Genomic DNA, 23048 nt, shown 5'->3' with positions numbered 1-23048 from the left:
AAAATACACTTTTTTAACCCTTCCCCTTATAGCAACCGCAAGAAAAGAATCTACCATTATCTTTACATGTGATGAAAATGCTGGTGTTGGGAGCCCATACCTTCTCAGTGAGACTCTTGGTTGTGCTGTGACATTTGAATGGAAGACTCAAGCTGTTTGTCCTCCCAAGAAAATGGAGTGCAAGTTTGTCCAAAAACACAGAACATATGACTTGAGAATGCTCTCTTCCCTGACAGGATCATGGATCTTTTTCCACAATGGGAACTCGTGAGTAATGAGCAACTCACAGGGAGCAGCTTGCTTATCAGTATAAGTTGTAATGTGGCATAGAATTTCTGTGTAGTCCCTGCTCAGTGTCTTAAAACAGTCAGTGCTTAATGCTTCATATAAATAAAAAAAAATAAAAATGAGAAAGGGACCCATTTTATCTGAAGGGAACTGAGTAATCACATTGTTCATTCTCACTCTTTCCCTCTATTGGTAGCCCTTTTTAAAGGATGAATACATCTAAACTAAAAGCTATTAAAAAACTTTCTATTTAAACTGCTATCTTTAAAATGTAATATTTTTGTTTAAATGCTATTTTTTGGATTCTTAACCTTGTTGAAGAAAAGTCTTAATTACTTAGTTGCTTTCTTTTGACTCAAATGTATAACTTATTTTCTGACGTTTTACTGGGACTTTTCACCCATGTTCCTCAATATATTAGCATTTTAGAAAATATGGATATCAGGAAGTCATCAACCTCTCCAGCCTCCCTCCTCCAGCTAGGAAATAAAATGAACTGGCAAGGATGACAACATCTAATTCTAAACTTATGAAAAATTGTGGGGTGGCAAAATGGTGGAAAAAATTCACCACCTTGCCTGCAGTTCTCTGCTCTAACATTTCCAAGCTGGTATAACTCCCAGGCGATGCTGAATTTACGGTAGTACTATAAGTTTTATAAATGAAAAAACTTCAGGATATTTCTTGACTCTCTTCCAATTTCTAGTCTGGACCTAGGTCAAAATTAACTAGTGATCTAATCTGGTAAATGAGCAATTTTATTTTTTGCACAGTCTTTTACTTGAAAATGATAGTTGGAAGTAGTCTGCCAAACCTTAGTACATGTTTTAGTCTGTCAGCTAATTTGAGGTTTAGTTTGTTGCAATCTGTCTAGCTTCCCACAAAGATCCTAAAGTTTGTCTATCACTTCTTCAGTTTAGCCTAAATGACTTTTAAAGGAGTTTTGTCTTCCATGTTCTCTATAGGTACTATGTGAACCTCTGTCAAAGGGTACATGAGGGACCCAGAGGCTGCCCTGAAAGAGCCAGTATTTGCAGGAAAAGCTACAATGGAGATGTTCAAGTTCTTGGACTTGTCCACACACAGAAGCTGAATGTGACAGGTAGAGTTACTTTTTCTTCCTGTGGAGAGCTAGAGATTAAAGGTTTAAATCTTACAGCCTGGCTGTAGTAGTTTTTAAATTTTGCTGAAACCTTTATTTTGAAATATTTTTATCAGTGAATCTTCTGTTGAAAAATGAAAACAGACTGTGATGTTTAAGGCATGAGAAAGCATTCAAGTAAATAAAGTGTTGTCATTAAAGCTTTAAGAAACCCTTTTATTACAGTCAGGATACCCAAACACTGGCACAGGTTTTCTAAGGAGGTTGTGGAGTTTGCTACCTTGGAGGTATTCAAAGGCTGTCTGGACATAGTCCTGGACAGCTGGCCCCAAGTGACCCCACTTGAGCAGGGGATTTGGACCAGATGACCTCCAGGGATCCCTTCCAACCTCAGCTAATCTGTGATTCTGTAGCTGTGAGAGGGCAAAGCAGCAAAGAAAATTTCTGACAGCTGCTTACAAAAACCTGTTGTCACCTTTTTTTTTTCTTCTAGGTGATACAGTGTATATTAGTTATTCCAGTGGGCAAGAATGTAGGAAAAATAAGAAGGTAACAACAATTATAGAACTGAAATGTGCAAGAACAGTTGGCATGCCCATGCTGCAGAGGTGAGTAACAAATACACATACCACTGATCTTCATGGCTGATTCTTTTGTACCTCTCTAGTAAACTCGTAAATCTAAGGACAGGGACTCTCTGCTCTGGACAGTCCCTAAAATAATCCATGGTCTGTACTTGCAAGGTATAGGGTCTTCTGGAGTTTGTGCAATTGTTCATTTTCATAAACATCATATTTTGTATTTATCCTAAAATTTCTGGGAAAAAATTGAAGCTTTCTGCTTCTGAATTAGATCTGACAGTGGCTCGGATGTTGTTGTTTTCAGTGTCAGTAGCCAGTGTTATTGTACAGCCACTCTTAACTCTGTCCAAAATTGGTTTATTAAAGAACATTTTCTGCGGGAAAGTGATTGAGCTAATAAAGCATGGTTTATTTCTGCCTCAATACAGTGCATTTAACCATAAGCTCTCTAAAGTAAGGTATATTTGCATGATCACAAATACTAAGAAAGCTTGAGGACTTTTTGCTTTGTCTTGATGTTATTAACACTATATTGTTTGCAGAATTGGAAAACTGAACAAAATGCTCTTGTGAGTCAAAGAGCTAGGCAGCAAAGTCTAACTAGCAGCCATTGTTTAGGAATGGTATTCTCTAATTCAGTGCTCCCACTGAAACTACACACTGCTTGTTCCCCCCTTTCCCCTTCTGGGGGCTGGAGAGGAGACATGGAGGCACAAAAGGCACAGATCATGGGTTGAGATAACAACAATTTACTGGAAACAAAGGAGATAATAAAAGGAACAGTACCAGCAGTGATACCAATGGCAGAGGGTACAAGAGGGAGCTGAATGACTCAAACAAGACAATGATACGTGACTGGGGTCCCTCTGCCATGCTATGCTGGCCCAGGAGAGACCCCTTCTCCCTAGAAAAGGCGTCCTTCCCCCTGTCCCTAGCAATGATATGAGCTGGTATAGAATAACCTCTGGGTCCTGGCCATGTCCTTTCGTGGCCACTGCAAAAATACTACCCTCTCATGGCCAGAACCAGGGCATTAGCTTCTACCCCTTGTCCTGCTTAAATAAAAGGCAGGTTTAACATGCTGCAGAAAAGCAGCCTGATGTGTTTGCTAGCTAGACTGTATCAATAAAACCCTTTGATACACAGTGGGAATTCTGGAATTTTCAGTAGGAAGTTCAGGTACAGACAAGTCTTCTATAATCATGAAACTGCAGAAAAATCCAGTGTAATTCTTCAGGTAGTTTTGTGGTTTTGTTTTTTTTTTTTTTTGAGTGCTGCTTGACTATCTTAGCTTACTCTAGGTATGATACTTAGGCAAGACATTGTCACATGTGGGTTAGCAGTTGTCTTTTCCTTTTCTCAAGATGCTAAAAACTTGTTACTCTTTCCTGGAATCATCACCTTTATCTTTTATTTGGTAGGTTTGATGAAGAAAACTGTGCTTACTACATCACATGGGACACACGTGCAGCTTGTGCTGTGAAGCAGCAGGAGGTAGAGGTGGTGAATGGAACAGTCGTTAATCCTGCAACTGGGAAAAACTTTTCTTTAGGGGATGTTTATTCCAAGTGAGTAGAAAAGCCCCAAACAAACCCCTAAACAACAGAATGGTAGAACTAGTTACCTTTCTGGAGAAGATTGCTAAACTGTGCCATTTATCATAGCTGCAGGGCACACCAGGTGGTTCTCACAGTCAGTAGTGTGTATGAGCCACTGAATCATGCTTTTGAAGGTATTTACATGTTCACTCACACATTGAAGGCAGTATAGCTGGAAAAATCAGCTTTCTGCACTTGTTATTTCTACTTTGGGGAGGAAGCCACAGTCCTGCATCTTTTCTGGTTGCTGAATGGATCACTCTGGATTGCTCTGGAATCAGCCAGTGATAACATCTACCACTGTTGCCAGTCTTATGTCTTGGGAATAACCCCAACATGTGAGTTTACACTTAAGAATAGATTTTTCCTCTGTTTCCTCAGGATGTACACAGCTTCTGGTGATGTGCGGACAAATGGTGATAAATATGTGTATCAAATTCAGCTTTCTGGTATAACAAACTCAAGTTCCCCAGAATGCTTTGGAGCAAATATTTGCCAGGTGAAAACCAATGAACGGCGTGTTCGGAGAGTTGGTTCTGCCAGAAATGCCAAATATTATGTTGATGGTAAGTACGTGCTCACCAGACAGAATTGCTTGATACTCTGTGAGTTGCTTCATCAGAAAATGGTTCTTGGTTGACATCTATGCTAATCCATTTCTGTAAAGCTATCCAAAGTCTGTCTAGCATAATTTAGATTTTTAATTTTTTTTTCCTCCGTGTAAGCTCAGTTGCAAATATGGCTTTAATAGGGGTTAGAGCTTGACACTTGAAAGACTTGAAGTTGTAAGACTTTCATCTCCTGTTTTCACCTGTGCTCATACTGCATAAGTAATGATTTCCTTTAGCTAGCTACTTTTTTTTCCCCCCAGGTTCTATTGTTTACAGACTGTTGTCAAGGAAGTAAACTATTTTTTCTTATTTTAGATGATGATTTGGATGTCATATTTTCATCTGACTCCAGATGTGGTAAAGATAAATCAAAGTTTGTGTCTTCAACCATTTTCTTCCACTGCAATCCAGAAGCGAAGGAAGGCATCCCTGAATTCCTTCATGAGACAGCAGATTGCCAGTATTTATTTACCTGGTACACAGCTGCTGTGTGTCCATTAATGTGAGTAGATAACTGTTTCCTGAAAGCAGCTTCTGTCAGCACTACTCCGTGAAAGGCTTTTTTGTATTTATTTGTCACAGTGATTGGGAAAAGGGGAAAAGCTAAAAAAGCAGTAGGCTTATAGATAAATTGATGGTCATCTATGCAGTGTTTGGCACATGACTACTAAATTAAAGCTTGCCAAACTGATCTGGACCTGAAGCTGGAGAGGCACAGTGGGATTGATATCACTGTTTTCACTAAGTAAAAGCTACTGTAGCTGACAGAACATGCTGTTTCATGTCACTGGGAGGAGCAAACAGTTTGAGGGTGAGGTGTTTGGTCCCCTTGCCTTACTGTCTGGAAAACTTCGCAGCTGTCACAAAGACTGGCCTTCCCCTCTATCTGCCCATTTCTTTAGCCTAATGGAAAATCATTACAAGTCTTCAAGCAACAATGAAGCATTTCTGCTATTAAATATGATCAGCTAATCCACTGATTAGTGAGGGGACAGTATTAAAAGCAGAGTGTCTGTATCTAGGTGCTTGCAATATTCTTGACAGCTAGGCAGCCTCACTGTGAAAAACAGAGTGACTACTTCTGGGAGTGTTTACTTTCTGTCTGCCAGCTTGAAAGCACAGGCAAACTCTTGATTCTGATTTAAATTTATTGAGGGAGTTTGGTGTGTGTAGTGCCATAGTCAGATGAGAGGTAGATCATTTCCATAGCTGTTGCAGCTTGCTGGTGTGCAGATTTGGTTCTAGAACAGCAGCTGTGTGTGGACAACTGCTGCTGTATAAGCTCAGGAGTGCTTAATTGTGCTCTGCAGTCTTGACTGTAGTTTTCATGCACTACTTGATAGCATACTGGGATGTAGGCACAGTACATAATTAGTGTTTTTCAAGTTGTTTTTTACTTAGATGAAATCCCCTAAATACAGTTCATGCAGCTGTTAGGTTGGAATGACAGGATGGTGTGGCATGTCTTCTTCTAATCTGCTGTTACTAATCCAGTTTAGCACAACTTATCAATAGGTCTTATCTTTTCAATTTACATTGCTAGGTTAACTGATGATCCAGGAAACAATCAGCACCAGACAGATGAGGAGACCCAAATGCATAAAGGTCTTTCAAGGAGAAGCCAGGCTGTTGGTGCTGTGCTTAGTGTACTCCTGGTTGTTCTCACTGTGTGTCTCATAATCTTGCTGTTCTACAAAAAAGAGAGGAGGTAAGAAATTACTAAGGGGCTTTAGAATTTTCTTGTCAGGACTTGGTTTTCTGACAGAAATGAAAAGGAAATACTAAACTTCAGAGATTTGGGTTCCATTTTTCAGTTGGCAGCATCAACTGTCAAGCTGCTGGTTCCTTCAAATTTTCCATTACTCTCTGAAGGCCCATGTAAAGAGGGCTGGGGTGTACAGCTGGGGTATACAGCTGGGGTGTACAAGAGCATCTCTTGTGGGCAACTGCTAATTAAGGAGCACAAAAGAATATGACAAGATTGTTAGTATTTGATGTCCCTCCACTTTCATAGAGTCAGATCCATACAACAATGTCAGGGAAAATGTGCAAGTCTGGCTGTTCCTCTGCTTTCCAGATGACTTTTAGAGTGTTTTTCCCATAGCTATGAAGGGCAGAGGGGTTTCAGAACAGTCAGCCTGAAGCTGTAGCAAGAGGAAAGATGTACATCATGCCAGATTGGATTTTGATAGAGTGGTTCAGAGTCAGTGTGATAGTTTGTAGCTCATTTGTTGATATGCTTTATGTTGATGGTAAAATTCCAGAAGAAAAGTGAGGGCTAATAAGTGGATATAGTGTTCCTAATGTAGTATTCTTTCCTTTGTTTAGGGAAATTGTAATAAACAAGATAACAAACTGCTGCAGAAGATCTTCTGGTGTTTCCTACAAATACACAAAGGTAATACAGTGACACAATCAAATTTGTTTCTTATCAAGTTTTCTTAATATGAAGCTTTTATTAATAAATAAATAACCCCCTTAATTCCTAATTCCTTTAGTGCATGGAAACCATATGGTGTGGCATCAGGAAAGCCACATAGCTTTTATATATATATATATATATATATATATATATATATATATATATATATATATATGAAATGAAGAGCAGTCCATAAATCACCAAATAACATGTAAATGTACAGGAAGAGAACAAAGTCTGTTTCAGCACAGTGAAAAGTGATGCTCTTGCAGTGTTTACTCTCTCACAGCTACCTTAAACCAAGGCCGTGCATGCTGCGGGGTCTGCCGACTGGGGAGATCAGTGTGCGTGTGTGTCAGTCTAGAGTGGCAGATGGATTCTCCTCTTTTCTTTTCTTGCAGATAAACAGTGAAGAAGAAGCTAACGAGAATGAGACAGAGTGGCTTATGGAGGAAGTTGCCGCACCAAATCCAAGAACAGCAAAAGGAGGCCAGGAGAATGGTCACATTGCTACCAAGTCTGTTACATCTGAAGCCCTTACATCTCTCCGTGTGGATGACCTGGACAGTGAGGATGAAGTATTAACCATTCCAGATGTAAAGATTCAAACAGGAAGAGGACTAGACAAGAGCAAGCACCCACAAAAGAAACCACACAGTTTTGGCAGTGATAACAAATCTTATTTACTGAACGGAGGAAAGGAAACAAAAGCAATAGCAAAGCCAGGCCAGCATCAGGCACAGAACTCTACAAATACAGCATCGTTTCATGATGATAGTGATGAGGACTTGTTGAATATTTAATAACCCTTCTTGTGCCTAATCAAATATATATAGAGAGATTATATATAACAGGACAACATTTCCAACCAAATACAAGGACTTCAGCCTGAAAGATTTTTCTGAATTTTGCCTTTAACAAGAAACCATTGAAAAGGGAAGAAGAGAAAGATTTCTTGGTTGTTTACAATGATCTGTTCAGTCATGACTGGATTTCTGATATCCACTTGGCTGAGTTAGTTGACTCTCTCTAGCCAGGACACTTTTTTTTTTTTTTTTTAAGTCTCAGCATAGATGTTAAATGCTTGCTTAAAAAAAGAGAAACCTTTGAAAGGAAAAGATTAAGGCTTAGTGAAGCCCCTGGCTTCTGAGACTCAAGTTATCTGACTACTATCGTTTTAACTCCTTGTATTTATTGATCCTCACTACTCAGGTTTGCTTAATAGTAACATGTTCTTCCTGCCGGCAGGGTATTCTTCTATGGGCTCACCCATTGTGAGACAAGGAAAAGTATAACTTTTGTGTGTTGGGATGATTTGATGTAAATTTTGGAACTGGTCTAATTTATCCTGTAAATTTGAATATCCATTCTAATTTAAACAGATCATTGGTTCAAAGGTAGACTGAAAGGTACAATTCTGTATAGCTTTAGCCTGAAATGGTTGCTGTTCTTTGCATGTTTTTTTTTTATTGGTACTGGTCATATGACTGACTTCATCAGTATTTGCCTAAGCAGCTGACAAGCACCCAAAGATTTTTTTTTCCTTGATTATGGCTGGACTAGGCCAACTGCACAGAGAACCAGACTTTTCAAGGACGTAGAAGCAGACTTCCTGTAATACAGTCTGCACTACACAGTTTGTCATCACCGAGAAAAACCCAAGGACTAGAGGAGCCCTAGTCTACATAATGCCTCTCTCTGGTATTAATTTCAAGAAAATAAATTTGGGCCAATATTTTCTGATAGCTTAATTTCTAGTCTGTATGCTATGATCCTGGCCATGGTCATTGATTTGAAATGTTGCTGGTAATAAATGCAAGTCACTTTTTCTCTAGCAGTCTTGCTCCTCTCCAGGTGTTTCCTAAATAAAATTATGAACAATGTTAGAGTTTCAAAGCATTGTACAAGAACATGCATTGGTCAGAATTTTTTGAAACTTTTTGTTGTTCCTTTTGGCTGGCTTATTCAGTTTCAACAATGGTTTCTTTTTATAAAAACTCCATTTTGAATCAAAATAGTGTAATATAAAGTATTCAGCAATTTCAATAAAAGATATGAAGTGGGTATTCCAAATCCCACATCTCAAGTCTGGAATCTTTCTTGCAGTATTCTGTATGCTGCTCACCAGCCTGGTGAGGCCCTTTCCTGTGATGGTTAATACCTCAATCATGTCACTCAAAATGAGAACTAATGTTGTATAACAAAGGTCAGAATATATAGGCAGGCCCTGGTGGTGTATTCTTTCTTTAATCAGGCTTGGGTGTTCCTCTTGTATTGTTACCAGTGTAGCTGTAAGTCAGTTTGGCTTAAGCTGCATCTTTTCAAAATTAAATCAGCATTTTCATCTCTATGATTAGGAGAGCTTGGTGAGGTGAGAGGCTTGATAGTGTATTTTTAATACTATCTGCTATCATTACAACAGTTCTCTCAATGCATGTCAGAGGGTTCTGCTTCCCTTGCCCAGGTCATCAAGGCTGGCATTTTGGAGTTATTTGATCCATGACCCAACCACATGAAATTATTTCTCCTGCATAAAATCACATGGTCTCTTTGTTTGGGCTGTGCCTAGCGAGGCTTAGGTAGAACAGAGCTACTCTGTCTGGGTGTGCCTATCTGAGCAAAAACAATGTTACAATTTGTATCTGACAGTGAGGGACTTCAGTGCCTGGTTTTGGAACTATTGCTCACTTTTTACCCAGGCATTTGTAGGTAGCCTGGCTGAATCTCACCTCCTAGTGAGCTGGATGCATAACCAGCTTCACTAGACTATTTTTCCCAGAAGAATACTCAACTATGTGGAGGGAAGGGTTGTGAGAATAGCAGGGCCCAGATGAGTCTACAAATGGCTGGGCCAGGAGCAGAAGCTTTGCTAGTCAGCAGCACGACTCTTTGGGAAGTGTCCCTAAGAACCCCCCTGCCTGGCAGAGTCTGCACAGCCCCCTCTGGGCTGGCTGCAGAGAGAATGGTGGGAAATGGGAAAAACTGGCCCAGTCTGGATCAAACTTTTGTAGTTCAAGGGAAACTCTTGCACACCATTACCAACTGTTTAAATAAAACTGTTGGAAAAGAAGTGTGAGGCAGTTTTAAGAATGTTTTTAAGATGCAGCCTAATGCCTTAGCTTCACCCGCTTTCCAGGCAGGCTTTGACTTCAGTTCCCTTGGCTCCAGCTGACTGCACACCGCCCCTGCTGAGGAAGGTTGCAGGAGCTGCTTCTGAGCGTGGTGACTGCTGTGCCTGCTTGTGGCCCTGTTCCCCTCCCCAGCTCCACATGGAGCTCCTGCAGCTGGGGAGGCAGAGGTCTGGTGTGGGGCGGTGCTGTGCTTGGCTGAGGGTGACACAGCTGTGAGTGGCCCGGAGCAGTTCTTGTTAACTTGGTGTAGATGTTCCTGACAGAGGAGAGGACGAAGCAGGAGAGGAGAAAGCACATCTGTGTGATGTGGGGAATGATCTTGAAGTGTTGGTTTGCAAAGCAGCTTTCACAGCTGCTCAGGCTAGTCTTGGTCTGTAGTTGATGAGCAGTGAGACCAAGTTCTGTTTCAATACCCGTGCCAGAATGGCTGCCTAAGGTGGTTTATTTTGTTTTTTGGAGTGTATTGTGTCTGTAATTTCTTTTCCTTGTTGCCCAAGCTATTCCAATTGCTTTCCAGACAATTTTGCACTTTTTAAAATGTCTTTTAAATTTTACCTCCACTTAGGCTTTTCCTTCTGATGGAAGGCTGCTGTGGTCAGCAAAATATATGGGAGTAGCTGGTATCTATCCATGGGCAGGACACTGTACCACTGGAGCCTAATACAACTGCATTTATTTGAGATGCCCGCAACGAAGTCTACCTAAAGTCCTGTAGGTCTTCTATGGTTAAAAAAAAAAACCAAAACCAAACAAACAACAAAAACAAAACTGTTTTGGCCATAGATACTGTATATTGTGGCTTTCCACAGTTATTCCCAGTGCATAATTCTGTAATGAATGCTTTTTCTCTTTTGGATCACTGGGTAAGCATGCTCAGGTGAATCCCTGATACAGGTGGGAAGATGTTTTCCTTGGGAATGGAAGAGTGTGGAGGGTGAGAGGTGAGACACATGTGGTAGAAGTTTTCAGAAAAGCTGTTCCTTTACTGCTCTATGGCTCACTGTGTAGACATTTATTTTTCAGAGTGTACCCACCTGTTTTTTACAGATTCCGGTAAAGAAGCTTTGCTACGGGTGGTGCCCAGCCATTCTGCACTAAACCCATATGTTGCTTTTATGTTAGTAGAACTTTCCATCTATGTTTGGTTCTTAAAAATGACTATTATTTGAGGAGATGACATGCCTAACTAAAAAAAATAACCCCAAAACCCCCCAAAAAACTGAAGGGCTGTAGCCCATAGGGGCTTTTCCAGAGAACAGGAACATGTAAATTCTCTGATTCGGGGTTAAAGGCAAATTCCCCTTGGGTGAATTAAGGTCTAATTTCAAATGAAACCTAAAAAGTAAAGCTTGCAACATGTAGTTTAATAATTTATAGAGTTAGTCTTGACTTTTGGTCAAATATCTTTGTTACTTAAGTAGCTTTGCTGCCAACTAAATATATCAGGGCTGCAGAGAGGACCTAGTTGAGATTTTTGAGGTGATTTGGGTGCCAAAATGCCAACCCTAGATGACATTTTAGAGCATGTTGGAGAATTTGACAGGTTCCAGAAGCAAACCTTTTTTGTCCTATGTTTGTTATCTGCCTCCTTCACCCCAGTGTACGTGGGGGTCGTCTTCTTTGGGTTCACCCCTGAGCATCGCTGCTCCAGCCCCGGGGTGGCTGAGCTGAGCCAGCGCTGTGGCTGGAGCCTGGAGGAGCAGCTGAATCACACAGTTCCCGGCTGGGATGGCCACGGGGCCAGCTTCAGCAGCCGCTGCAGGAGGTACGAGGTGGACTGGAACACCACAGGCATCAGCTGCACCGACCCCCTCGGCAGCCTGGGGGGCAGCAGGAGCACCGTCCCCCTCGGTCCCTGCCGGGATGGCTGGGTCTACGATTCCCCAGGGAGCTCTATCGTGACAGAGGTAAAAACAACAAAACACCCCCCTTTGTCCTGTCCCCTCTGTTACAGACAAGGTGAGGGCTGGGGGAGAGGGTTGGTGGAGCCTAGGTTGTGTTAAAATATCCCCTGCTTACCTTAAAATATCCCCTGCTTACCTGGAGCAGTGATTGTCTCTTACAGTGAACTTGCGCTTGGTGGTTTACAAGTCATCTTCCCTCTGTCCTTGCTGTGAAGTGTTGCCTTGGCTGCTCAGGAGGCTTATATCTCCAGCTGGGGAGCAGAGCATATTTCAGCAAATAAATCCCCAGGCAGATAAAGTCCAGTTCTGAATGAAACTGCTGTCACATGAGAGGTCCAATTGGTGAAGGTGTGTAAACAGTGCAGCTAGCAGTGCTGCAAACAAAACTGGCCAATGCAATGGTCTTGATTTCTTCCCCCTACTCCCTTCTTTTTTTTTTTCTTTTCTTTTTTTTTAATGAATAAAGTCTTTTTAAGTCGGTTTTAAATAAAAATGAATTGCAGTCTGTATGGGGAAAGGTCTTGCCTCCCACAATTAAACCGCTTAATTCAGGAATAAACTGTAGAAACTGTGTTCTCAGAAGGAGTGTGAATAAACTGAAAGTGGTACTTAAGCTACCTGCTGTCCTTTAGCAGTTCAGGTGCTTTAACTTTAAGAATAAACCAGTAACTGGGATGACAAGCTTGATCTCATCATAGAAAGTTCCACCAAAAGTTTAGAGGCGGTCAGGATTCTTTCCCCCATATGTCTAACACAGGAGCAGTTAAAATCTGTGCGCTAGCAACTTCAGCATTCATGCTTTTCTGAGAGATTGGTCCTGGATATAAGGGGGTGCACTCTAAGTGTACTTCTTTCAGCAAGTTATGGGCTGTGAGATATGAAAGGGAGGAAGTGAGGCACCTCAAATGCAGGCTGAGCCAGGCCTTCTACACAGCAGCGGCTCAGCAGCACATCTCACTGGAAAACACTCCAGCACATCCCGTGGTCAGATGCCCCCACCATCATCTCCTGAGGTTGTGGGAAGCTGAGCACTTGCAGTCTGTGTGGGCTTATGCAGTCATGCTCTCACATCAGCTGTCTCCCCTTTGCTGCTGAAGGGGGTGCAAGGCTGGGCCCACGAGCTGCTTCCTTCATGGGGTGAGCAGATACGTGACATAACTCTGCATTTTGTCAATGAGTTCCTGGTTGTGACTGTTTCTGTGAAACTTCTCCGGCTCTGACATGTTGTCCCCTGCTATGACAGCTAAGAAAAGGAATGGATAGTGCAGTGTAAATCATGTTATTTCAAAGGAAAAGTTTGCACAAGGAAGAAGGTCCTCATGGGAAGTCTCGTAAGAGCATCAGAAGAAATATTTGGCTTTGTATTAATTATGGATGCATAGATTCAATTAAACCCAACTACCAGGAGGAAGGGAAGGGATTCTCAGTCATATTAGGAGAAGTTTTTTCAATAACTTTTTCTCTAGTAGCTTTTGTGTATTTCTACCAATAAGGTAGGACAAGACTAGATGGCAAATATATGTGGGTATCCATGTGGTATAAAGCTTGGCCCTGGATAAAAAATGTCTGCTCTCCAGACACATACAACAACGTAGTTGAGCTAAAGACCAGAGCAGAGAGAAAATGCTGTGGCCTCTGGGCAGATGCAGATACTTCCACCGTCCTCCAGAAAGTCAGCGCTCCATGGGACCTGGGAGAAGGCAAGCTCCTGAAGGCATCTAAACTGCTTCTAGTAAAGGCATCACACTTAGTGGTCTGTGGGGAGTACTCTTCCATGCCAGGGTACGAGGCAACAAGAACTGCTTAGAAATGCTCACCATCAGCCACAAAAAAAAGCTGTTTGAAAAACTCAGGGTGATCGTCAGATCCATTCAGCTGCTTTGATCAATGAGGGCCAACACAGGTTCAGGTGCCAGTTTTGACAGATAATAACTCACTTATGCTCTTTCCAGAAAAGAGAGATGAGACATGAATGGGAGATGCCAGTAAACTGCTCAAGGGCTTTTTCCAGTTTGTAATGTTGGACAATTAGTTAAAAGTGGGATTCCTGTGTGCTGGCAAAACAGGCATTGACCCAGAAACAGGTTTAAATCTTTAACTGAAGTGAAGGAGAGTTGTGGATGTGAGCCAGCTCCTCATTTCACTCTTTTGTCTCTGACTGTGGTTGTTCCTTTAGTTTGACCTGGTGTGTGAGGACTCCTGGAAGTTGGATCTCTTTCAGTCTTCTGTGAATGCTGGGTTTTTTATTGGCTCCTTAAACATTGGCTACATTGCAGACAGGTACGTGTGGGCTGACAGCAAAACCCTCTGACCTCCCCTATCAATGTTCAGCAGCCAAACTTAGATAAAGGTTGTGCAATTGATATCATCTCCGCTCTTCTGAAAATAAGGTCATGCCCCTGGACCTTCAGTTGCAGCATGAACCAGTATCCTGCCTTGCAGGTTGTAGCTGGTCATTAGCACAGATCTGCTCAGCGAGCCCTGCAGAGCCCCTGAGGACTATATTAGAACTGTACACCCCAAACTTCCTACTGTGCCGTATCAGAGCCCTCAGATGTTAACCAAAGCCAGGAAACGCATGGTTTGGATCTCCCACTTAATCTATCACACTCTGTGTGGCTGCAGCTTGGAGAAGCTTGGAAAGAGCTGGCACTGATTGCCAGATATGGACAGCAGCAGTCACTGAGAAAGCAGATAATCCCTCTAAGCTCCCTGTTCAGCGCCAGCAGAGACAGACTCCCTGGCTCAGGCGCCCGGGCTTAAAGAGAAACAAATGTCAGTACTCGAGGGCTTGTTTTCCCTCTTGCTTCTCTTCTGCCTAGGACTGTTGGTACAGCAGGATCGGAGTTGCTCCAGCTGAGAAATGCACCACACTCACAAGTAGATCCATACATTACTACTGTTTTAAAGGTTACGATTGTGCTGAATAAATCCCTGAAAAATCTGGTGCATGTGGAACTATCAGAATCATAATATTAACCCTTACTTATTTTTCAGTCCTAATGTAATGTATGTAAACATGGGACTATTCTTTCTTTCCTGAAAGTTTTTGTGGAATTGCTGAGCAACTGGCACAGTAGCTTTTCATGGCATAGAAAAGCAGATAAGTGAGTAATGAGCAGAGACAAAAAGCATGTCTCTGTTTTGCGTAGCAAAATTGGATTTTTTCCCCCTGAAGATACACAAAGCTCTTACTAGTTTAAAATGCTTCCATGACTAGTGGTTTGCTTCATGCCTATCATTTTCCAATCCAGGTTTGGCCGTAAATTTTGCCTTTTAACAACGATTGTTGCCAATGTTGTGTGTGGAATCCTTCTGGTCTTCGTGCCCAGCTATGTGTGGATAGTCATCATCCGGTTCTTGCAAGGGCTGGTCAGCAAGGGCTGCTGGACTGCAGGCTACATCCTGGGTGAGTTCAGGACCTTCTCCCAGGAGCAAGGCAGTAAAGGAACAAAACTCAACTCCAAAAAACTTGAAAAATAAGCCATTTAAAAAATGCCTCCCATCGTGTTTTATTAAGGAGTTTTCTCCTTCTTTGACTCCCCAGGATGTTTTTAAGCACTGTCATTAGGGAGAAACAACAATAGCCTTCAAAGCTCAAGCAAGTGGTGGTGTATTAGGGCTCTTACCTTGAGATAGGCTTTCCCCTAAGGTACAGCTCACATTTGCAGATCTGTCTGGGCCCCATGGCTCCTCTTCCTTCCACCTGGCTAGGGAAGGTGATCAGGCAGACACAGCTCCTCTGGCCCGGGTGCAGACAGGATGGTGACAGAGGAGGCCATTAAAGAAGCAGGCAGAGGGTGGGGAAAACTTGAGACATTTTTATGACACAAAGAGGAAAACAGAGGCTTTAAAACATAAAAATAACTGAAGAACAGCATGTACTTGCTGATAAAAAGATGAGGTGTTTGTGTACCTGTGTGTATCCACTGGGCTGAGAGGAGGCCAAGCCATGGAGGAGCCAGCCTGTGTGGATGCCTCTCTCTCCCAGTGCCCTGCACCAGCTGTGTCTGCGGTGAGGCACAGCTGGATGGTCAGGCTGGGTCTGGGACCATCTCAGGACCACATTCTGGTTCAGGGTAGAGCTGCCTGGGACATCTCTGGGATTTTTCAGGAGTGGAGTTCAGTCTCTTGTCCAAAATACCCAACTGCAAGGAATCACTGAAGCAGCAGTTTAACTATGTTAAAAGCTGACCTATAGAACCTAAACTGGGTTAGGGTGGCAGGTGGTTCTACCAAATGTCTCTGAGAGATACACAGTTCATTGTGACAGTAGTAAAAAATGTAAAAGCCAGCGCCCTAAACTTCCATTAAGTCTTTCAGTGTGGGCATCTTGCTAATTCAGTTATCCAGATGTCTGATATAAATAAAAGCACCTATTCCACCATCTAGACTGTCTTCTGCTAAGACATGATTATTCCTTCCTGTGCATTTCTGGATGCTTGCCTGGCCTCTTAAATCTTTTCCTGGCATGTATGAAAGCTCCATCCCCTCTTCTGGGGAGCTTGAACCTGTTTGAAGAGCATGAAGTCCTTTTCAGGACACTGATTTGCCCCATCCTGATATTTTCTCTCTGTTGTATCTTGTTACTTCTGGAGTCTCTTGAAACTCTCTTATGCAAAATATCCTGAACCAGCCCCAAAGTTCTCTTAAATTTGTATCTTCTCCCTAAGGGTGGCCAATACTGAATGTCCAGGGAAGGATACAAGGACAGAACAACCTCGTTATCCTGCTCTGCTGGGGCACTTGTCTACCCTTCAGCTGCTTCTGGCTCAGTGCTGCTGAGCCTGAAGAGATGTCTTTGTGCATCGTTCAGCTGAGCAGCATTAGCTAATCTGTGGCTCCAAAACTCAGCAGCTCATTTGGCTGCTAATTAGGTCCTTACTGTTCTTTTTCTAATGAGTTTGCTTACTTGAAGTCACAGAATTGGATGCAAAATGTTTACTGCGCTTGTGCCTGCCTGCTGGAATAGTTACTTTTAACTCTGTATCAACAAGATTCAGAGACCCACAGATGTGTGGGTCTATGCTGTGGTGTGGAGTTGCAAAGTCCAGATGAATGGTGATCCCAGCCTGGCCTGGGAGCTCAGAGCCATCCTGTGATACAGGTTTTCCTTGTTACTTGGAGTGAGATGCAGGCTGAAAGCTTGCTCTTTGGAAACAAAATATTCAGCTTTGTTGTTGGGTTGGAGACATTATGTATGTTGGCATCAGATTTCACAACAAAATCCGTCTGCGCACTCTGACGAATGCTTGATTTACTCTGAGATCTCTGCAGCAGAGGACACTCCCGGGATGTCTTAGGTCAGTGCACGGCAGCAGCAGTGTTTTCTTCTCTGCTGGAGTTCGGGTGCCAGAAAAGCGAAGCAGGGCGTTTTGTTTGGAGGCGTTATGCCGGGAAACCCGTGATTACCAAGGTTTCTCCAAAGTGTTACCATAGCACTGGTCCTCCAGCGTCCCCCCTAGCTGGTTCCTGCTGCGTGGGGCAGCCCCGGCGCTCACCTGTCCCTGTGCACTCCCGCAGTGACAGAGGTGGTCGGCCCGGAGTACCGGAGGATGGTGGGGATCCTCTACCAGGCGGCTTTCTCCGTCGGCCTCCTGGTCTTCGATGGCATCGCTTACGCCCTCCCTCACTGGCGGTGGCTGCAGCTCACTGTCACCCTGCCCACCTGCTTCCTCCTGCTCTACTACTGGTAAGTGCCCTTGTGTTGTGCCTCTGCCCGCCACCGAAAAAACCCAGCTTCTCCTGCTTCCCAAGGCTTGGTACTGAGAGAGACGGGGCACTTCTTTCTGGTGCACACACCTCTTGGTGCAAATGGGAGGTTCCCAGCAAAAAGGAGAGGGGAATAGGACTCCTCAGCAACTGAGATCTTGTTGAACCTTAGCTTGTGCACCTCACCTGACCTTGTGTTTAAAAAACAGACCACTTAGAAAAACACCGGGGGAAGATTGGATTAGTGTAATTTACTATTTTCTTTAAGGAATTAATAAATTAAAATAGGTGCCTTGGTATAACTCAGTTGTTCTTACACCAAAAATATGGTTATTGACAGATTGCCTAATGCTAACATAACTGTAACAGGCTTAGCATGTTCTTTCAGGGCAGAAAAGTTGCAGTTTTTGTGGTCCAACCAAAAAAAAAAAAAAAAGCACTCCTTCATTTTAGTTTCTCTCCTCTCTTTTTAATCAATATTTTTTGGTTTGAGTACTTTGGATTTGAGAAATTGTCTGGATGGGTCAAGAGGTTAGGAATAGTAGAAAGAAATTTGTTGCTTGCCTTCTTCCATATTTTTGAATTGGTAAGCCAGTTCTAACTTAATTAGTACTTCTTAATCTGTATTGGCAGAAGTGAAAAATGGTTCCCTAAGAGGAGCTGGCTTGTGGTGAATGGGCTGGATAAGATGAGAGCACGACTCTCACTCAAAGCTCCTCCCTGATTTATCTTTAGTAAACTCCTCTTTAACTAAACCACTACCTAAACCATTCCTCTTCCAATCTCAGCCATGGGACATAGCACTTTTTTTGACTGGGGGAGTGGGAAGTAGCACATGAAACCCACCTAACAAAAACAAAAAAAAACCAAAAAAAACAAACCACCACCACCACCAACACAAAAAACCCAACAAAAAAAACCAACAAAAAAAATCCATCTACCTCTTTTTAATCCCTCCAAAGTCTCCACTCGTGGGAGAATAGGTAGGCTTTATGTTTTGTTGTATAATGGCATCCACTCGCATTGTAGGTGCCTCCCAGAGTCTCCCAGGTGGCTGATATCTCAAGGAAAAAATGACAAAGCTATGAAAATTATCAGCAATATCGCTAAAAAAAATCAGAAAAAGATGCCTTCCCATTTTAAGGTGAGCTCAGGGTTTGCTTGTACATGTAAGTGCATCATGACAGTACTTTGCATCAGTTCCTCCCAGAGAAATTTAATGTGCTATGTACTGGCTCTTCCATAGGATATTAAATTTGAAGAGGACGATGATTGTGGAAAGCAGAAACCCTCACTGATGGACCTTTTCAGGACACCACAGATAAGAAAAAACACACTCATTTTGATGTACAACTGGTAAGAATATAACACTAGGTGGCTAGTTTTGGAGCTTTGGATTTGACAACTCCATCAGGACACGGATGTCTGCTCTCTTACTATCTAACAAATCCAGGATGCTCTTCTCTGCCCAGGTTCACAAGCTCCGTCCTCTACCAGGGGCTCATCATGCACATGGGAATGGCTGCTGAGAACATGTATCTGGATTTCCTCTACTCTGCACTGGTTGAGTTCCCAGCTGCCTTCATCATCATCGTCACTATAGACCGTGTCGGGCGGCGCTACCCCTGGGCCCTGTCAAACCTGGTGGCTGGGGCCGCCTGCCTTGCCACAGCCCTCATCCCAGAGGGTAAGTCACCTGAATGAATCCCTGCGGGGGCTTCCCACCCTGTCCTCTGGGACCCCCATGCTGCTTTGTGAGGATCCCTCTGCCACTGCTCTTGCAGTCCTCACTGTTCCCGTTCCCTCACTCACACAAAAAAACCCAAAAAAAACCAAACATCCCTTAAAAACATCAACTGACATGGGATCAGAGGTCCCACTGAATAACGCTGTTGTATTAATTGACACCTGCTAAATCACTGGGACGCTTTTATATGTGTTGAATGCATTTTCTTTGCAGACATACATTGGTTAAAAGTGATTACTGCTTGCATTGGGAGAATGGGAATTACAATGGCTTTTGAAATGGTTTGCTTTGTAAACACAGAACTGTATCCAACTTACATCAGGTAGGTGCATCCTCTCCCCAGTTGACATTTGGCCTGGAAACAAATAGTTGAGGCTGATGTGTATAGTACATTTTATGCTAAATTAAGTTATCCTCAAAGGTGTCAGAACTACACGGGTACTATTGAACATAACGTAGGTGAAGCATAATTAAAATGCTTAAAAAACGTTGCTTAATAAAGAAAAGAAATGTACTTTTAAACAAGGGGAAACTCACACAACTGAAATAAAGGGAAAATTTGGGAGAACCAGGGTGGGTGAGGGATCTGAAGTTCCACACAGTGCGTGGATCTGTCCCGTGTGAGGGTGAGAGTTGCGATCCATCCCCTTCCAACTGCAGTACTCTGACACTAACATGATCCCTTTGCTGCCAAACCAGGAATCTCGGGGTGATGGTTTGCTCCTCTTTGTGTGATATTGGTGGAGTCATCGCCCCATTCATTGTCTACAGACTGGTGGAGGTCTGGCACGATCTGCCACTGGTTGTCTTCAGTAAGTGCCACCTTATCTCCTTGCCAGCCCCTTCCAGGGTGCAGCGGGGGACCCAAGTTCCAAAGGAACTTGGAAAAGCCACCAACACAGCTGCTTTAAGCTCAGCAGAAGCCCCCTGCTCTCTACAAGGCCTTAGCCTTCAGTTTATGACAAGATGGAACTTGTTTATGCACTCATGTCTCCCTTGCCCCTGTGATTTCTCCTTGCATTTTTAAGGAAGCTTGAGTCGAATATGCATTTGACAGATGGCAAAGAACGCATAAAAAATTATGATGAGTTTAATATCTGATGGATTTAAAGCTGATGTACTGCTCTTCTGTTATACTGTCTTTGTCCAGCAGTCAAACCCTAGAATTTCATGTAATTGCCTGTTTAATGGAATACAAGTATGGCTGCTATGCCTCAGCTTTTCTGACACTTTGTTAACTCGCTCTTCTCCAGCTATTGTAAAGTGGCTGGTAAATAAATGCAAGATAAGTTTTACAGACTAGTGACCTGAACTCTCAAGTCAGGGCCTGCAACACTTTTATGAATCTTTAGGTCAGCACATTATTTATAAAAAAACACCTTGAATGGCAATATGCAGATTTTGACAGACAGGACATCTAGAAGGGCGCTTAGTAGATTTAAAATACATTGCCAAACATGCACAAACTGGATAAAAGAAATTATCAGAGGAGAATTTCATTGTGTTGTTTAGAAGATAATACATTGCGCGTACATTTTCTAATCTTATGTGAATGGCATGAAGATGGAATGTGTTTCCTGTCATACTCTAGCACTAAAAAGAGTTCTTTCCTCCGTAAAGGAAGGATCTGTCCAGTTTGAGGTGTCCTAGTTCATGCATAACTCACAAGAGGACTTGGCCGGGTGCTGTCTCCACAGGGCAGCCACATCCTCCATTTTTGCACCAGCATGACAGTTTTGCATATGAGACTTGAGGTGCACATCTTGTATAAAGGACAAAATAAAATGCCATTGACAAGTCCGTTCAGTCTGGCAGTAGCAAGTGGCTGATAAATGCTTACAAGCTCTTTGTGCCTCTGTTTTGAAGCTGTGCTTGGTTTGATTGCGGGTGGATTGGTGCTGCTCCTGCCTGAAACTAAAGGAAGAGTTTTGCCTGAGACTGTGGAGGATGTTGAAAACTTTCACAGGTGAGTCATGATGATGAAGTTGTAGCAGTTTCCACTTGAAATTGGGCAAAATCCCTGTCTGGAGGGAATCCCAGGGGTTACTTGGCTACTTGTTTGTTTCCGAGAAGTTGCTGGGTAAAGTTGCTGGGTAACGCTCACTGGACAGATCCCAGACTCCTTTTACCCCATGTAAAATCTTGAGAACAAGTAGCCTAGGCCTTTACTGGCCTTGAATAGCTGCACTAGTCTCTCAAAAGTGCGGCAACACCATTATAAATGATATTTGTGTTTAAAAAAATGCCTTAACAATTGAAGAGAAAAAGGGCAGTCTTGGTAGCAGCTTCACCTGTGGTGAGTGAAGCACCAGGATCTGCTGAGGAGCCAGAGCAAACCTAAGGGAATATATATGGTCATTTTATTGGGGCCAAGGCAGAGCAGGTGAAGAACTTGAAGTTAGATGCTCCCTGAACAACTTCATACCTGGTTGATGTTCATGTCTTATTACTCTTGCAGGCAAAGTGCTCCAATGGCCAAAAAAATCTATCTCCATGTCCAAGGATCAGAAGTAGCACGTGGCTGAAGAAGGTGTAACTCTTGCTGGGTAGTCTGCTTTAGGGCAGTAGCACAGAAACAACACTTAGAATAAATACCCCCTCAAAAGTCTTGCCTCTCTTACTTCAATTTCTATGCATACCCTTTATTTACAGTGTTCAGGGTTTTCTGATGGGATTGTCCCTGTCGCTGCAGAGCTGCTTCCCCCTCTGTACACTAAGAGAAACATATTTTAGGGCTAGGAAATTTTTGTACCAGCTGTGTGGACTTCAATGTGGACTTCAAGATGTCTTGAGTATGGTAGGATCCATACCAACAAAACTTTGTAAGTCTCCATAAAGTTTGACTTTGTGGGTTTCTCTTAAGAAGAGGCAGCATAATATTGTATTTATCTCCATTGTAGAATCAAGGTAAGTACAAACCTGGTTCAATCGTGTGACAACTTGCACAGAGTTTTTAAAATTTTGATTTTATTTTCTCCTATTTTACTGGCTACTCACAAGGATGTATACTCACAAGGATGGGCATTTTACAACTCCAGAGCATGAAAAAGTGTGCATAGGAGAAACACTCTAAATCCTTTATAAGGTAATAGCATTATACATGTGCCCTGCAGGGGCAATCCTTTGGAGTGAGCTGGGATCAGGCTTGGGAACTTGCAGGACCCTGACCATGGGTCCTGTGCATCAAGGAGAATCAGGAACAGCACCGGGTCTTCCAGGAAATATCTAGCACCTTCAGAAATTTCCCAGTCCATCCTGTTGAGCAACTGTAATAGACCTGTGGCTGCAGGGCAAAACAGGGACAATGGTCCTGTGGCTCCCCTTCCCTGTTTGTGTTGCTGGGCCCTATCTGCCAGAAAAACCACCCATTTTCCCTAAGGATACTGTGAGCAGGGTACAATACACCTCTGCCCACTGATAGTCAGCTGCAGGGAGAGAATTCCCAGTTGAGCAAGACACTGCTGGACTCTAGCAGGCAGGGTGAAATTCCCCCAGGATTGCATTCCGGTGACCTTGCACCTGCTTTCAACTGACCTGAACCTCAGTTAATGTTCAGTGCTGCTGTGAGGCCTCCAAGGCAGGGAAGTGAGTTGTCCAGAGTGGCAGGGCCATGGCAAGGTTGCCTGAGAAGAGCAGGGAGAGATCAGGAATGACATGACTTTGGCCCGGGCAGTTGCAAAACTAGTGTTTGCTTTAGGATCAGAGGGGAATAAGCTTGTCCTGAGAGGGCAAGAAGAACAGTGGGGGTGTAATTATGTGTCTGGTAGAGTTGACGTCCTGCTCTGGTTGCAGACATGTCTCTTCTCTGCACTAAAAGAAATCTGTCAGAACTTCTGACTCACAGTTCTTTGATAAAAAACCTGTTGAAAACTCTGCAGGTAGAAAATGGAGACGGTAGCAACAAATTAAGCAAAGCAAAGACTGAGATGAATAAATAAATAATTACAAAATC

General features: G+C 42.9%; 2 protein-coding genes across 2 annotated transcripts in view; both read left to right on the top strand.

Moving 5' to 3' along the window:
* IGF2R (insulin like growth factor 2 receptor) overlaps positions 1-8688 on the top strand; it is a 57028-nt gene extending 48340 nt beyond the window's left edge. The window contains exons 40-48 of the mRNA XM_038131362.1: positions 33-267; positions 1254-1390; positions 1884-1998; positions 3393-3539; positions 3951-4135; positions 4496-4682; positions 5724-5888; positions 6509-6578; positions 7004-8688. Of these exons, the coding sequence (XP_037987290.1) occupies positions 33-267; positions 1254-1390; positions 1884-1998; positions 3393-3539; positions 3951-4135; positions 4496-4682; positions 5724-5888; positions 6509-6578; positions 7004-7405 (1643 nt within the window). The 3' untranslated portion in view covers positions 7406-8688. The remainder of the gene's footprint in view (positions 1-32; positions 268-1253; positions 1391-1883; positions 1999-3392; positions 3540-3950; positions 4136-4495; positions 4683-5723; positions 5889-6508; positions 6579-7003) is intronic.
* Positions 8689-11141: 2453 nt separating this feature from the next.
* On the top strand, positions 11142-21715 carry LOC119698807 (solute carrier family 22 member 2-like). Its single transcript, XM_038131363.1, has 11 exons — positions 11142-11640; positions 13814-13917; positions 14892-15046; positions 17161-17329; positions 18379-18493; positions 18596-18705; positions 18822-19036; positions 19310-19418; positions 19796-19908; positions 20963-21062; positions 21555-21715. The coding sequence occupies exons 1-11, from the start codon at positions 11230-11232 to the stop codon at positions 21619-21621; spliced, it is 1668 nt and encodes a 555-aa protein (XP_037987291.1). The 5' UTR covers positions 11142-11229; the 3' UTR covers positions 21622-21715.
* Positions 21716-23048: the final 1333 nt, after the last annotated feature.

The sequence above is a fragment of the Motacilla alba genome, chromosome 3 (assembly GCF_015832195.1).
Source record: "Motacilla alba alba isolate MOTALB_02 chromosome 3, Motacilla_alba_V1.0_pri, whole genome shotgun sequence".
Taxonomy (NCBI): domain Eukaryota; kingdom Metazoa; phylum Chordata; class Aves; order Passeriformes; family Motacillidae; genus Motacilla; species Motacilla alba.
Note: the sequence above shows the minus strand (reverse complement) of the source record. Positions and strands in the feature narration are given on the sequence as shown.